The sequence below is a fragment of the Ruditapes philippinarum genome, unplaced genomic scaffold (genome assembly GCF_026571515.1).
Source record: "Ruditapes philippinarum isolate M1 unplaced genomic scaffold, ASM2657151v2 ctg15405_1_1_1_1, whole genome shotgun sequence".
NCBI classification, from domain to species: domain Eukaryota; kingdom Metazoa; phylum Mollusca; class Bivalvia; order Venerida; family Veneridae; genus Ruditapes; species Ruditapes philippinarum.
Window position 1 is genome coordinate 2949 of NW_026863129.1, and position 17132 is coordinate 20080.

Below are 17132 nucleotides of genomic sequence, written 5' to 3' on the forward strand. Positions count from 1 at the left end.
TTGTGACCATTTGACGTAAGATTGTACTCCTGAAGAGTTTGAATTTCATGTGTATTGCAAATCATCTAACATGTTTTGCCACTCACTGTTGTGTTCATAGACATCAGGTTGTTCTTTTCATAGTTTTCAGGTTGATATTTTCATATTGTTTGATTTTATTTACCTGTCAATTCCATACTGATTAACGGTCAATGCACAGAATATATTAATATTCGATAAATGTTCGGTAAATTCCGTGAGATGTTCGCAGTAAGATGTGGTTAAATTCATTTTGTTTCTATTAATTAGTTACACTGACACGTTATAACGCAGTAGGGTGAGCTACTGGTATATACTATATAAATGCCTTATGTGTTGTAAGATCGAGACAGCGTATGTCCAGTATTTTTTCTTATTCATAACTATTTTCAACCTTTTTTAAGTTATGGTTGTTCCGTTTTTAATATGTTTTGCACTTTTTTGTAAATACTATACATTTGTTATATATAAATGTATAGTATTTACAAAAAAGTTTAAGAATTAATACTGAAAATTCATTCCGATTTAAATCAATAAATGTAATTATACTATACAAATGTGACAATTCAGTGTTTCTTAGTTGGTTCATATCCGTGTAGACAAATTGCAAGCGCTTGACCATTTTCATTAATATATACATAAAAATAAAGAAAGAATAAGTCTAAAAAGAGTGTCAAAAAAGGGATCGAACCTCGGACCCCTCATGCATTAGGTAATCACTTAACCGACTGTGCTATTGCAGATGTTACAAGAACCTACATTAATCTAGTGGGACTTTCCAAACGTAAGTAATATACTCCATATTAATTCTCGTAAGATAAACGAACAAACCCGAAGTGGGATCGAATATTTAAATGAGTGCTATAATGTATTCATAATTGACAGGTCAATAAGATCTGACTATACTATGTAAAATCGCACTGAATTTATTGACTCTGGTTTTCTAACAATGTTAATTTAACTTCTTAAGGGCCTAAAGTATTGAAAAGTTTGTGTTACAGTGTGCACGAAGTCGAAACATTTTGAGTATCTTTATCGCATCAATGAGGCCTATAGAAGACCGCGAACAGTTAAGGAGGGGGCTTTGGTGCAAATCTCTTACCTGTTATTACTTAAGCTTGTTCTCGACCAAACTGGTCGCCCTCGGTTTGGAAATCGCAATATTCTATCTAACCCCTTACATCCAACCTGATCTCTTCGGCTATTATGCTTTGCTATAGACCTTTGTCATAATAGGGCGACATATTGGAACTACTTTACCACATGATAAAACTGTGGCCTCCATGGGTCACATTTGTGTCAAAGTAAATGTGTTCTTTTACACAGTTGAAGAAAGAGTCACAGTGATACTATGAACGATCGTAAAAAGGAATACTCTGAATACTAACAGACATGTCATTTGTTACTTTTTCTGCGTGTGAACTTTGTCTTAATAGCTCGGGCCATTCGCGTTGGTGTATTCGTCTCTCTTATCCGAACTATACGAGAAGTGCCGATGTTTAACGATTGCCCCAACGCTACGTGAAGTTGAAAAGGTTCCGTGGAGGCATGAAAGGCAGTGAGAATATATTGTATTCGGTAATAAGTGAAACGTGACTACCATTAGTTTAGTATGATTTTATATATGTTGGGTTCATTTAACCGTGACATTTGAAGTTACAATTTCGTTTCATAGGATTTTTCATTTTATCAAAGGTAATCTAATAAAGTTTTATTTGTATTAAATGTCAATTTCCGTTTTTATCAAAATGATTCTTTAATGCAGAAATGCTTTTTTTTAGATATATTTACATTGTATATATATATATATATATCTTTTATTAAGTAGTAAGCCATTTATGGCCCATGTACATGCAGCAATATAACATTCAATGTTGAAAACAATATGTAATTATATAGGTGTTAACAATATTGTACTGAATATACATGTAGGTAATCATATATCAATGACAGATTTATTTCTACATTTCATTTCTATACTAACATACAATCATGTAGGGAGAGACAAAGCATCTATTTATAGAAAACATGTAAACATAGTTAGTATAATATTATAACCACATGTGTACATTTCTTTTTTTAACATTTAAACATATAACTAAATTGTTGATAGCAGCAATGTTCTTTTTTCAAATGCATTGTAAATATAAGCTGCTAACTTCTTTATGTCGACTACATTTGTGGTATTAATCAACTCTACAAATTTAATATAATTTGGATGAACCCAGTAATTTCTATTTATATACTGACGCCTGAGATCAGCGTAAAGTGTACACTCAATAATAAAATGAAATTCATCCTCTAGTACATTGCAAAATTTACACTTTCTTTGTTCAATTGGTGTGCTTATAGGTTTTCTCCATCTACCTGTTTCAATTTCTAACCTATGGGATGACATTCTCAATCTAGACATTGCCTTTCTATATTTTTCTACATTTAAAACATTTAAGTAATTCTGAAAATTAAAACTAGAAATTGTTCTGTAAAATAATGCTCTTGATGATTCCTGTAAACTTGCATTCCAGTCCTGTTGGTATATATCGTACAATCGTGTATTTAAAATATTCAAAAATATATTGACATCACCAACTCCTTGTTTAACCAAACATCATAAAATCCTAATCTAGATAATAACCTTTTACATTGTATACCCAACTTATATGATTAGGATGGGATTCAAGATCACTTTTTAAAAACATTGTACATTTTCTTTGCATATTTAACATCATCACTTTGACATAACTTTAACCAGTACCGTATTATATGTAAATATCTATGAGTAATATAAGAGACTCTTCCGGTTTCACCATAAACAAATGCATTTTGACAACTTATTTTAACACCTAATAATCTTTTGCAAAACATAAGATGCGCTCTTTCTATATGAGTAGCTTTGTGAAATCCCCATACTTCAGAACAATAATTCATTACAGGCGTTACTAATTTATCATACAAATTTAACATATGTTTAGGTGTGATTGGTGTGAACTTATACAAATATTTATCAAGTTGAAAAGTTGCTTTCAAAGCTTGGCCTGCTAACATTTTGTCCATTCATTAAAAAACACCTCCTGTCGTAAATATAACACCCAGATATTTAAAACTTGCTAACAATTTCTATATTTTCATCATTATAAGTGAATACTAAATTTTCAGGAAGACGTCCAGCTTTTCTAAAAATCATAATTTTTGTTTTCTTAGTATTGACAGTAAGCTTCCATTTAGAACAATATTCTTGTAACACATTTAATGAATTTTGTAAGCCATCTGCAGAATGAGAAAAAATAATACAATGTCATCCGCATACAATAGTAAACATAGTTTCATGGTACCAATATCAATGCCTTCTATACCTTTATTTATAAATATATCTTCTATATCGTTTAAAAACATGCTAAACAGGAAAGGTGATAGACATTCACCTTGACGGACCCCTAAATGACACTCAAAAAACTTCACTTAAAGAGTTAAAAACTTTAACTTGTGATTTTACACACTCATACATTGACTTAATCACATTTAAAATGTTCCCTCTTATTCCTAATTTAATAAGTTTGTACCACAAAATATCTCTTACCACAAAATCAAAGGCCTTTTGAAAATCAACAAATGCACAAAAAAGTTTTTCTTTATTGTTTAACGTATAAGATATAAGGCTGCTTAAAACAAAAATATTATCTACTGTACTCATATTTTTTCGAAAAACCGGCCTGCGCCTCTATATAAACATTATAATTTTCGGCCCATGCATTCAACCTGTTATTCAAAATTCTACTGAACAGTTTACCTAACACACTTAATAGGGTAATACCTCTATAATTACTTGGCTCCCTTAAGTCACCACTTTTAAAAATTGGCACAATAAAACCGTCGCTCCATGCACTTGGAAAATAACCCATATTTAAACATTTATTAAATAATTGGAATAAATACGGTAGTAATATGTCTATACCATGCTTAAAAAATTCATTGAGTAATAGATCGGGTCCTCCACTAGCACTGTTCTTAAGCTGTTTAACTGCTTTTACAATTTCTAAGTTACTTATCTCTGCGTCTAATTCAGAAAACATTACTTGAAGTTCCCCATTTAAATATCTATCGTTAAAAAATAACATATCTTCATCTGCCTGGTAAAAAGTATTTTCCGGGTTATTAGTGGCTTTAAAATATCTGGCGAAATGTTCAGTTGAAGGTGACATTGAATTAACGGTATTACCAGATAACCCTTTCAACATTTTCCAATACTGCTTTGCATTTTCAACCCTGGCTTTAATCAATTTATTTGTATTTAATTGTCTATATCTATAACGCTTTTCCCTTAACATGTGTTTATACTGCGACCTTGCTCTGCACATATTTACTTTATTACTATCACTTTTACAATTTCGATACACATTTAGGCATTTATAGAAAAAGTCTCGTTTTGACGCACATTCATCGTCAAACCATTTTTGCTTCATATCTATAACAGGAGTATTTACTGGGTTTTTCGGTACATGCTTAAATAGTGGGGAGCAAACTCTGTCAATTATAGTTAAAAAACAAGATATGTTTTCGTCCACATCATTGCTATTTACTACAGCGTTTAATTCAGATGTAAGATTATTTATTTGTTGTAACACTAAATCCTCAGACAGATTTCGTTTATAATCATGTAACTTATCTGTATTCCATTTATACGTATATTCTATATTGCTACAAACATTTTCATCTAACAAATCTATAACTTGCAATTTTGCAGAAAGGCTAAATGTTACTACACAATGGTCAGATAATATATTAGGATCTAGCACTTCAAAGGAATCACACAATTTAAAAATATTTCCACTTGCTAATACATAATCAACTAAACTATTTCCGAGCGGACCAATAAATGTGTATTTCCCTATATTTGCATCTTTTCCTATACGACCGTTTAGTATTCTGAGGCCAGATTGCTTACAAAAGTCTAAAAGCAATGTTCCATTCTGGTTTGTCCCAAAATCTTGAGACATTCTTGGTAAAACATGATCTGGTACATAATTATCAGGTAGAAAGGAGCTAATATGTATATCTAATTCATCATCATTGACATAATCATTCAACTGACCAACTCGGCTATTTAAATCCCCTAGAAATATAAAAGAACAATTATCATTTGTGATACTACTAATTTTTACCATTTCATTTAAAACTCTATCATATATATTTGACAAAATGAAAGCTTCTCTTGAGCTTCCTTTCGGTACTACATAACAAAGACACAAAAATATATCATTATGTAAATCAAATACTGAACCGTCAATTTTCAGCCATAAAATATCATCGCTATCTGTGCTGTATAAAGACACAAAATCAATCAAGTCAAGTTTTACGTATACAGCAACGCCGCCAGAGTTTCTTTTACTATAGCTATTTTTCTCCGACCGATGTAGACTAATGACTCAAAACCGTCAACCTTCATGTTAATATATTCACTCGACCAAGTTTCTGTCAAGAAAATCATACTGTAATCATCGAATAAAGTCCGTAATTCGGGTGTTTCTAGCTTATTTACATTTTTGGAAACGAGACACTGTACATTTAAAAGTGCACATTTAATAGGTTGTCTCTCCCGATTGTCCTATTGTCCGGTGATTTTCTCGTGATTTTCGATTAATACGGAATTAGGTGAAAAATTATGACCGTCCGTGCCACTACCGTTCACTTATAGAGGCTATTCGTTGCCAAAAATCCAGCCTTTGAAACTTGACAATGCATACTTCGGTTCTACTAAACAGAAAAGTAAAAATCTAATTGTCGATCCGAGAGTTACATACTGCACTGGTATAAAGCATTTTGATTATCTCGATTTGATAAAATGAAAGCTGTTAACATGCAACTTAGATAAATTGCAAACTGTATTTATAAATGTATAACTTCATATTTGCGACATGTAGAAATGTAAACAATAGAACGTACACAATACGTTCATGGCTGTGCATCATGACGTTGAGAATGTAACTGCATCAACTTGACACACTCAGGTTTACAACACCACACTTTCCTTTTACATTCTAACGCGATTAACATTTGTAAACGATTTTGCAACTTCCATATATGGAATTATCACGGAAATAGACGAAAATTAATAGTCGGAGCCAATTTCACGAAAGCAGAATATAAAGAGAGGTAACTCTTGCGGGTACAAAAATATTTCAAATTATATAGAAACTGTTACATCACTCTTGACTTTGAACATCCTCTGATTTTGTTAAAACCTATTCTAGTACAGGATACTCAAGTAATGCAAAATTGGTTAAGATATAATGTAAAAATGTAACAACGTATATACTGATAATGAGCATAATAATATGCAAAAACTAAAGTTTGTGAAATAACGTAAGGAAATGTTTCCCATATATAACGACACACACCACTGATTAGTGATATCACTGATAGGGTTTTGTAAGCCACGGCAATACTCTTTTTTTTACCTTCAGAAAAAATAGTACTAGAATGCGATACATGGAAGGCACTTTTGGCAACACGAATAAAGAGAACTGAACAATAAGCTTGTGCCTTCTTTCTTTAAAGGAGTATTTTGGGTGCAAATTTTTCTATCGATTATTCCGTTGTATAACCAAAACTTGTGAATTTGTCCCATTTTAATGTTGAAATAAATATTCAGTGTATCCTGGCAACTCTGTTTACCTCCATTGGGAGGTATTTTGAGTCATAGGATGTGATTTAGCCTTTTATTGTTAAATATAACAATAAATGTAAGCTGGCGTAGGTTAAGGTCTTTTTTATGCATTATGCTGAATCAATAGCACCTCTAAAATATGTGTATACATGCTGTCATTAGCTGTTACCTAGATTTGCTGTCTAAATTTGTTGTCTATATGACCAAAAACAGAGAACTACTTTTATGTACATGAAATACTACACAGAATATTTATTAAGTTTTGTAAGTGATGGCTTTCTAAGAGATAAAATAAACAAGGTATACATAAATTGATAATCAACACACATACATTTGGACTCATTTAAATTTTACTTATTGAAAAACAAAATGGGAAAAATAAAAAGTTATGTACGAAAGGGTACATACAACTTTGGTTATAATTTTACTATTGTTAAAAGTTGTTTTACTTGTCAAGTCATACGTTAGAATTAAGGTTACTAATATAATAGTACAACTAGGAAAGACAACAGCCAGAATTTGGTCTGTATTAGTAATTAGTCGTATCAAAAATCTCTATCAGAAGTTGACTTGAAAATTTGAAAGTGGTAAGGTAGCAGCCTAACTGTAAATATTACTCATTCCTATGCAAATTGGAATACCATCAGTAAAATTTATTTGTCGTTGAATATAGTCTTTTCAATAGTTTTCACTTCCTTGAAAAATATTTAACCTCAGACAGTATGTAACCTGGTGTTTTTTTGGGTTTTTTTAAGTTTCTTTTTCCAGGAAATGTGGTGTCTACAACGATTTAAAACTTATATGCCTATATTCCTTTAAAGTCCGCTGATGTTGATTGTAGGCAATCATGCAAGTGAATAATGTTAAGTAACTAAACACCTAAAAGGTATGATAAACGGAAACTACGCCGCTTCTTGTCGCCGACGGTAAATACCGAAAATGAGCGGAAAATACGTTTATTTACGATGATTTAGTGGGCGGGAAAATGGGCGGAGCTTATTTTATCTCCTATTGAAAAACGTGTAAAGCTGGATTATGCTGATCTGAATCATGATGGTTCGACAATGTAAAGCTAATAATGTAACTTCTGTTTTGAGTATTCGAACACTTGGTATTGCTACTATCAGTTAATGTTTTGTCGTTTAACAAATTGTATTTTGTTGAAATGCATGTTTACAATGTTAAATCAGCAAACTCAATCCAAGTTTGCAACATTGGAGTTTACATACAAAGAAATACAATTGTATTTTTTCCATTAACAAACTATTCAACTCAGATCAACAAGGCTGGATTTTTGGCAACGAATAGCCTCCATATTCACTAGGTTGTCACGCTCCACGTGCCGTCTGTCGTCTACTGTTAAAGCAGACGATACAATGCTAAAATGGGGTATATTTGGCGAGCTAGAGGCAGTTCCCGCTGTTACTTGGCTATACGTAGGAAGGGACTGAATTCGTGGTGGTATGCGATATGTTTGATTTCGACTATCACTAGGATGCGCCGGCGATTGTGAAAATTGAGGGTTGCTAACTGAGTTATCGGCTTCCGTTGAAACAGAGTAGACACTTTGGTTATGTTTACTATGCGAACTATTTTGACCCATAAACATTTTACACCTGTCTTGGTTCAAGATTTCATGCCAGTCGGGGAACTCGTCTGCTATAACTCGTCCCTTTACAATGAGTTTACAATATAGTAAGTTTTATTTATTTAATAAATTGTTCAACGACTTTTGACCATTTTAGAATTCACGGATAACAATGATATGGACCTGTCAAATCACCTGTTGGTGCAAGTCTAATATCATACTGCTGCATTAGTTATGAGGTTCTGATGTGACAAAAGTTGTGGGGGTCATTATCATTATCATTATTATTATTATCATTATTATTATTATTATCATTATCAAACTTACTAGAGTTGAAATAAAGAAGAAATTTTGTGTGAAAGTGACTGTTTTTAAAATTCCAGATGCAGATTCTGATATACGTGTTTGCGAGCTTCCTGTTCTTCAATCATGTAAGTATAAAATACTGATATGTTATGTCTACTAGATTTATTTATTTGTTTTTGTCGTCGTCGTCGTCGTCGTCGTCGCTGTTGTTGTTGTTGTTGTTGTTGTTGTTGTTTACAAGTCTTTTTTTATTTCTGAAATTAAAACATAATGTAAAATAATTTGTTGGCCAAGAAAAGATGGTTGTGGAAAAGCATATCTAACAGTTGTACAATTAACCTGCAAGCTAAGAATAGTTTTTAGAATGGTTTCATATCAGTTTGAAGAATTTTCCTAAATTATACAGCCAGTACGTGTAATATTTCATAGAAACACAGCTTCTTATAATTAACCTGATTTACAGTTGTTCCATTCAAAACTGTAAATGAGTAAGGAACTGCTTTTTAATGTAATGTATGAAATATGTATGTTTTATATGTGTAAGTAAATATATTATTATCTAAATAAGATGTTCAAGGTATTTGAATATACCGAAGACAAACAGTCAACAAAAATATTTCTTTAAATCTATTTTTCCGCGCAGTCTGATCAGGATCAATTCTGTTCGCTATCAGTTTCTGTAATTGTTACATGGTATGTAAGCGAACAGCCTGGATCCTGATCAGACTGCGCGGATGCGCAGGCTGGTCTGGTTCCATGCTGGTCGCAAACCCATTATGTTGGTTTTATCGTGACGCGGCTAATTTATGTTTCTATTTTATTTTAAGGCATATGGAGAGTCGCAGCAAAGTGAGTATATATTTAACATTTTGTTCGTTTAACAAAAATATCCCATGTTTTTGGTGGTTTTTTTTTTCTTGTTTTGATGTTGTTTGTTTTAAATTATATATTATCTTTACTAATGCGCATATTATGTTTGAATCATTTGTTTACAACGGGCAAATTATTTAGATTCAATAGTTTTCAAATGCTAATAATAATGATAATAATAAAAGCCAATCACGTTGACAGTAAAATTATACCCATTTGTGAAAAAATAAATAATTTAAAACAAGAAGAAGTATACGAGAGTTGTTCTTCTTACCCTAATGTCAATGTCTGTGTACGCGTTTAGATTTATATCAACCATTTAACTGCAACATTAGTGTAATGAAACGTCCAATGATTGAATTTACAACAGTTCATCTAATCTAGTTTCTAAAGGGCTTAAGTATCAAAATTCGAAACTTGAGCTACCAACAGTATGTGGACAGGGCATGGTCAGGTTGCACTGACTGGAAAAAGTGAATCACTTTCAATCCAATGATTGGCAAAAGTTAATGACTTTCAGTCCAATAATTGGCAACTTTAATCAACTTGAAAACGTTTAACTCATCTCCTCACTATGGTGGTTGATTTGGAACACCTTTGTGTGTCGTGTTGTCGCTAACGACAACACAACGTATATCGTTATTGACTTTTCGTCTTGCCGCTAGCAAAACCCGCCAAACGGTTGCCTGTCGCTAACGATACACATCAAACGCCTCAAATCGAAGGATTGGCTATTTGGATATAAAAGCAAAGCGACAGGGCGACATGGTAATTTCCGGGACATTTGGCGAAAAAAAGAAATTGTTACACGGGATCGAGTAACTTAATAAGGATAGAAAAATAACCTTACTTCATCTGTCACGTGCACGTTGTTTAAAATATCTAAAAGTTTCACTTTCAGACATATCTATAACTGTTGTGTTTCATGTAACCTCTTCTGTCACGTTATAAAAGATATCTAAGTTTCGCTTTTAGACATGATATAACTGTTGTGTTTCATGTTACATCATCTGTAACGTTATTTAAGATATCTAAGTTTCGCTTTTAGACATATCTTTTACTTTTGTGTTTATGCAACCTCATTTGTCACGTTATTTAACATATCCAAGTTTCGCTTTTAGACATGATATAACTGTTTTGTTTCATGTTATCACATCTGTCACGCACGTTATTTTAGTAATCTAAGTTTCTCTTTTAGACATGATATATCTGTTTTGTTTCATGTTATCCCATCTGACACGCTATTTAAGATTTCTAAGTTTCGCTTTAAGACATGATATATCTGTTGTGTTTCATGTTACCTCATCTATCACGCTATTTAAGATATTTAATTTTTCTTTTTTAGCCAAGATATAACTGTTTTGTTTCATGTTACCACATCTGTCACGCATGTTATTTATGTTTCTAAGTTTCTCTTTTAGACATGATATATCTGTTTTGTTTCATGTTACCTCATCTGTCACGTTATCTAAGATATTTAATTTTCGCTTTTAGACATGATATAACTGTTTTGTTTCATTTTACCACATCTGTCACGTTATTTAAGATATCTAAGTTTCGCTTTTAGACATGATATATCTGTTTTGTTTCAGTGATATACAGTGCAACATATTCGGGAACAACAATAACTTTTGACATCAGGATCTATACAGGTACAGATACAGTAGCCGCTGCTGCTATAGCAAATCCTACGACCGGGATAATCGACAGTGGGACATCTACAAATGCTTGCAAGTAAGTAGCGTTCGTTTCTATACAGAATGTTCTGATTTTTTTGGTCGTAATTTTGTCCTTAATTTATGATTATAGGAGTATGAAATATGTTGAGTTTGCATTTGTTGTAGTATTTCAGATTATTTATATTTTGAAACAGTGTAAAATTTGACGTATTTCAAATTATTGTTCTTTTAATGTTAATTTGACAGAATCTATAAATATCATTAATTTATTAATCATTTTTTCAGTATCTGTGTTTTCATTAATAATTATTTCTTTATTTTTGAACTGTAAAATGTAATAATGTCTGTTTGAAACCGATAGCTTGGTAATGACCTATCGCAACTTTTCGGCCCTTTCCGTACGTCTTCGGATATGGACGTTATTATAGATAATAAGCGAGGACGTTCCGATTGGGTAATAACGTTAGTTAGCAATATCCACTATTACCAAATGTGTTAATTATTTGTTTTACCGAAAAAAAAACCCTTAAAAAACCTACACAGTTTAAAAAGACAAAACAAAAAAAAAAAAAAAAAAAAAAAAAACCATAAAACAAACAAAAAGAAAAAGGAAACAAACAGACAACAAAAAAAAAAACAAAAAAAACAAAAAAACACGACACTTGTTTAGATATAAAAATCAGTCCAGGGGAGGTTACAAGTACGATACAAAATGCGTTTTCATGTAAAAGTAATGTGCCCTATGTTAATATAAGAAATATTCTCTCTGAGACGTGATCCTTAAATAGGAGTTTTACATTGAAAGTATATTAGACATAATATTATCAAAGTGCACTAGTTAAAAGGTACACACATATTCTATCCAAAATGTATTTTGAAGTTTTAACGTCCGAGTAACTTAAAAGTAATATTTGAAATGTCTTATGATAAACTTACGGTGTCCTGTTTTACCGTAGAAACTACCTATCGAAACGAATTTGAGCTTGCGTATAATGCTAATCTTTTGAAGAAAAATACTTCAGTATGATATGTACATAAAGTTAGTTCCCTATTCCTTATTCCTTTTTTCGAATAAGGAATAAGGAATCAGTTCCTTATTCCTTTTTCTAATAAGGAATAGGGAACTAGTTCCTGATTCCTTATTCAAATCTAAAAAAGGAACAGCAGAATAAGTATTTATTTAAAATAAAATTTATACCTCATTCAAATCATTGCATAAAGAATCTGCATAAATTATTTTGAAAAAAATGTTAAAGTCGAATAAGGAATAGGGAACCAGTTCCGTATTCCTTATTCAACTCCGAAAAAGGAACAGAAGAAAATACGTTAAGAAAGACACCAGTTGCAATTGTTATTGATAAATCTGCATTAGAATTGCAAGGATCAATAATAAAAATCATGAAATAAAGCATCTGTATAAAAAAAATTTTGAAAAAAAATGTTAAAGTCGAATAAGGAATAGTGAACCAGTTCCCTATTCCTTATTCAATTCCGAATAAGGAACAGAAGAAAATAACTAAAGAAAGACACCAGGTGCAGTTATTTTTGATAAATATGCATTATCATTTAATTTTAACCATGAAATATGGTGCTATATCAGTCAAATATATTTCATATTTTTTAAAAATAAATATGAAATATAAATATGAAAGTGGGCGGAGTCAAAACTCATATTTATTTTGAGGGACTTCTTTCGCCGATTTGTTTGAAAAAATCTGATAAATACAAAACAACTTTTTCTTGAATTTTGTTTTGAAAACTATCTAGCATGATGGAAAATGGCCTTACTAAAGAAAATTAATCCGAACACTAATATCTTTAATTCAGTAATTAACGCTGTACAGTCGTTTAAAGAGTTGTTTACATGACGTCACAATGTAGCGCCAAACAGCGCGTGCTTACGCATAAATTACTGCGCGCTGTTCAATTGGTGTTGGCAGCAAACAAGGGGATTCGTTACCATTTTCTTTGATAATGAAATTACATAAAAAGGTTATTTTTCGTTTCTTGTGAAATATGATATATATTTTCACTCAACATGATAAAATGCCACATATTTTCACTCGCCGTACCGGCTCGTGAAAATATGTGGCATTTTATCATGTTTCGTGAAAATATATACCATATTTCACGCAAACGAAAACATATCCTATTAGAATTGCAAGAATCAATCATTAAAATCATGAAATAAAGCATAAACACAATTTTTTTTTTTTTTTTTGAAAAAAATGTTAAAGTCGAATAAGGAATAGGGAACCCGTTCCTTATTCCTTATTCAACTCCGAATAAAGAACAGAAGGAAATACGTAAATAAAGACACCAGTTGCAGTTATTTTTGATAAATCTGCATTAGAATTGCAAAGATCAATCATAAAAATCATGAAATAAAGCATTGGAATAAACATATTTTGGAAAAAAATGTTTAAGTTCTTTCGACTTCTAATAAGGAACAAAAGTAATTACGTAAAGAAAGACAGAATAACTGCAAATGGTGTATTTCTTTACATATTTCCTTCTGTTCCTTATTCAGAGTTAAATAAGGAATAAGGAACTGATTCCCTATTCCTTATTCGACTTTATTATTTTTTCCAAAAAAAATGTAGATGCTTAATTTCATTGTTTAAATGATTGATCCTTGCAATTCTAATGCAGATTTATCAATAATAATTGCAACTGCCGTTTCTTTACGTATTTCCTTCTGTTCCTTATTCGGAGTTGAATAAGGAATAAGGAACTGGTTCCCTATTCCTTATTCGACTTTAACATTTTTTACAAATAAAATTATGTAGATGCTTTATTTCAGGATTTTAATGATTGATTCTTGCAATGCTTATGCATATTTATCAAAAATAACTGCAAATGGTGTCTTTCTTTACGTATTTCCTTCTGTTCCTTATTCGGAGTTGAATAAGAAATAAGGAACTGGTTCCCTAGTCCATATTCGGCTTTAACATTTCTTTCAAAAAAAATTATGTAGATGCTTAATTTCATGATTTTAATCATTGATCCTTGTAATTCTAATGCAGATTTATCAATAATAATTGCAACTGCTGTCTTTCTTCACGTAATAACTTCTGTTCCTTATTCGGAGTCGAATGAACCTGAACATTTTTTTTTCCAAAATATTTTTACGCAGATACTTTATTTCATGACATTTATGATTGATCCTTGCAATTCCAATGCAGATTTATAAAAAATAACTGCAACTGGTGTCTTTATTTACGTATTTCCTTCTGTTCCTTATTCGGAGTTGAATAAGGAATAAGGAACTGATTCCTTATTCCTTATTCGACTTTAACATTTTTTTTTTCAAAAAAATATGTACATGCTTTATTTCATTGTTTAAATGATTGATCCTTGCAATTCTAATGCAAATTTATCAATAATAATTGCAACTGCTGTCTTCTTTACGTAATTACTTCTGTTCCTTATTAGGAGTCGAAAGAACCTGAACATTTTTTTTTCCAAAATATTTTTACACCAATGCTTTATTTCATGATTTTTATGATTGATCTTTGCAATTCTAATGCATATTTATCAAAAATAACTGCAACTGGTGTCTTTCTTTACGTTTTTCCTTCTGTTCCTAATTCGGAGTTGAATAAGGAATAAGGAACTGGTTCCCTATTCCTTATTCGACTTTAACATTTTTTTTTCAAAAAAAAAAAATATGTAGAAGCTTTATTTCATGATTTTAATCATTGATCCTTGTAATTCTAATGCAGATTTATCAATAATAATTGCAGCTGCTGTCTTTCTTCACGTAATAACTTTTGTTCCTTATTCGGAGTCGAATGAACCTGAACATTTTTTTTTCCAAAATATTTTTTATGCAGATGCTTTATTTCATGATTTTTATGATTGATCCTTGCAATTCTAATGCAGATTTATAAAAAAATAACTGCAACTTGTGTCTTTCTTTACGTATTTCCTTCTGTTCCTTATTCGGAGTTGCATAAGGAATAAGGAACTGATTCCCTATACCTTATTCGACTTTAACATTTTTTTCCATAAAAATATGTAGATGCTTTATTTCATTGCTTAAATGATTGATGCTTGCAATTCTAATGCAGATTTATCAATAATAATTGCAACTGCTGTCATCTTTACGTAAGTACTTCTGTTCCTTATTAGGAGTCGAAAGAACCTGAACATTTTTTTTCCAAAATATTTTTACGCCAATGCTTTATTTCATGATTTTTAAGATTGATCTTTGCAATTCTAATGCATAGGTGTATTTATCAAAAATAACTGCAACTGGTGTATTTCTTTACGTATTTCCTTCTGTTCCTAATTCGGGGTTGAATAAGGAATAAGGAACTGGTTCCCTATTCCTTATTCGAATTTAACATTTATTTAAAAAAAAAAACAAAAAATATGTAGATGCTTAATTTCATGATTTTAATCATTGATTCTTGTAATTCTTTTGCAGATTTATAAAAAAATATCTGAAACTGCTGTCTTTCTTCACGTAATAACTTCTGTTCCTTATTCGGAGTCGAATGAACCTGAACATTTTTTTTTCCAAAATATTTTTATGCAGATGCTTTATTTCATGATTTTTATGATTGATCCTTGCAATTCTAATGCAGATTTATAAAAAATAACTACAACTTGTGTCTTTCTTTACGTATTTCCTTCTGTTCCTTATTCGGAGTTGAATAAGGAATTAGGAACTAATTCCCTATTCCTTATTCGACTTTCACATTTTTTTTTTCAAAAAAAAATATGTAGATGCTTTATTTCATTGTTTAAATGATTGATGCTTGCAATTCTAATGCAGATTTATCAATTATAATTGCAACTGCTGTCTTCTTTACGTAATTATTTCTGTTCCTTATTAGGAGTCGAAAGAACCTGAACATATTTTTTCCAAATTTTTTTATGCCAATGCTTTATTTCATGATTTTTATGATTGATCTTTGCAATTCTAATGCATATTTATCAAACATAACTGCATCTGGTGTCTTTCTTTACGTGTTTCCTTCTGTTCCTTATTCGGAGTTGAATAAGGAATAAGGAACTGGTTCTCTATTCCTTATTCGACTTTAACATTGTTTTCAAAAACATTTTTATGCAGATGCTTTATTTCATGATTTTTATTATTGATCCTTGCAATTCTAATGCAGATTTATCAAAAATAACTGCAACTGGTGTCTTTCTTAACGTATTTTCTTCTGTTCCTTATTCAGAGTTGAATAAGGAATAAGGAATTGGTTCCCTATTCCTTATTCGACTTTAACATTTTTTTCAAAATAATTTATGCAGATTCTTTATGCAATGATTTGAATGAGGTATAAATTTTATTTCAAATAAATACTTATTTTGCTGTTCCTTATTTAGATTTGAATAAGGAATCAGGAACTAGTTCCCTGTTCCCTATTCGAAAAAGGAATAAGGAACTGATTCCTTGTTCCTTATTCGAAAAAGGAAGTGAGGAAAAGGGAACTAACTTTATGTACATCAGTATGATAATCTTTATCAGATACATTGCCTCTTCAAGCCCGGTGCCGCTGGTGTCGGGAACTCAAGGATCAAATAACTATGTAGAGTTTGAGGTGGTCATTGATTTCACAGATTTATCGTCGGTAACGTTTGAAAGTGTTGGTAATACAGACCTTGGATGTACTTTCTCGGTGAGTGTTTTCACTTATCATATAATATGTGTTGGTAAGTCAAAGATGTAGGTCTCTTTAAAAATAGCTTTGTAGTCAACCAACAGTGTGGAACCCAGTCAATCCAACTGTACGGACGTACAGGTTTGACCAACTGTATACATGTGACAAACTGTATGGCGCCGTCTGTATAAAAAGGCCGGTGTCATCCTTTTCATACCTTATATCAGTTTAACCCTAGGCTCAATCTGCTTGACTGAAGCAATCTATGACGGTTTACCACCTGTATTGGGCCACTTCCTTCTGCACTGTGGTCAGTTTAACAAGGCTTCATAATGTCAGAAAACTCATTTGTTTTTCGCATTTTGACACGACAGACCCTTAAAGATAAA

The 17132-nt window shown here is 31.4% G+C and overlaps 1 protein-coding gene across 1 annotated transcript; it reads left to right on the forward strand.

Annotated features, from left to right (window-relative positions):
- The first annotated feature begins 1596 nt into the window (after positions 1-1596).
- LOC132721219 (uncharacterized) lies at positions 1597-17035 on the forward strand. Its single transcript, XM_060705484.1, has 5 exons — positions 1597-1713; positions 8654-8701; positions 9404-9425; positions 11039-11180; positions 16611-17035. The coding sequence occupies exons 2-5, from the start codon at positions 8654-8656 to the stop codon at positions 16810-16812; spliced, it is 414 nt and encodes a 137-aa protein (XP_060561467.1). The 5' UTR covers positions 1597-1713; the 3' UTR covers positions 16813-17035.
- The last annotated feature ends 97 nt before the right edge of the window (positions 17036-17132 follow it).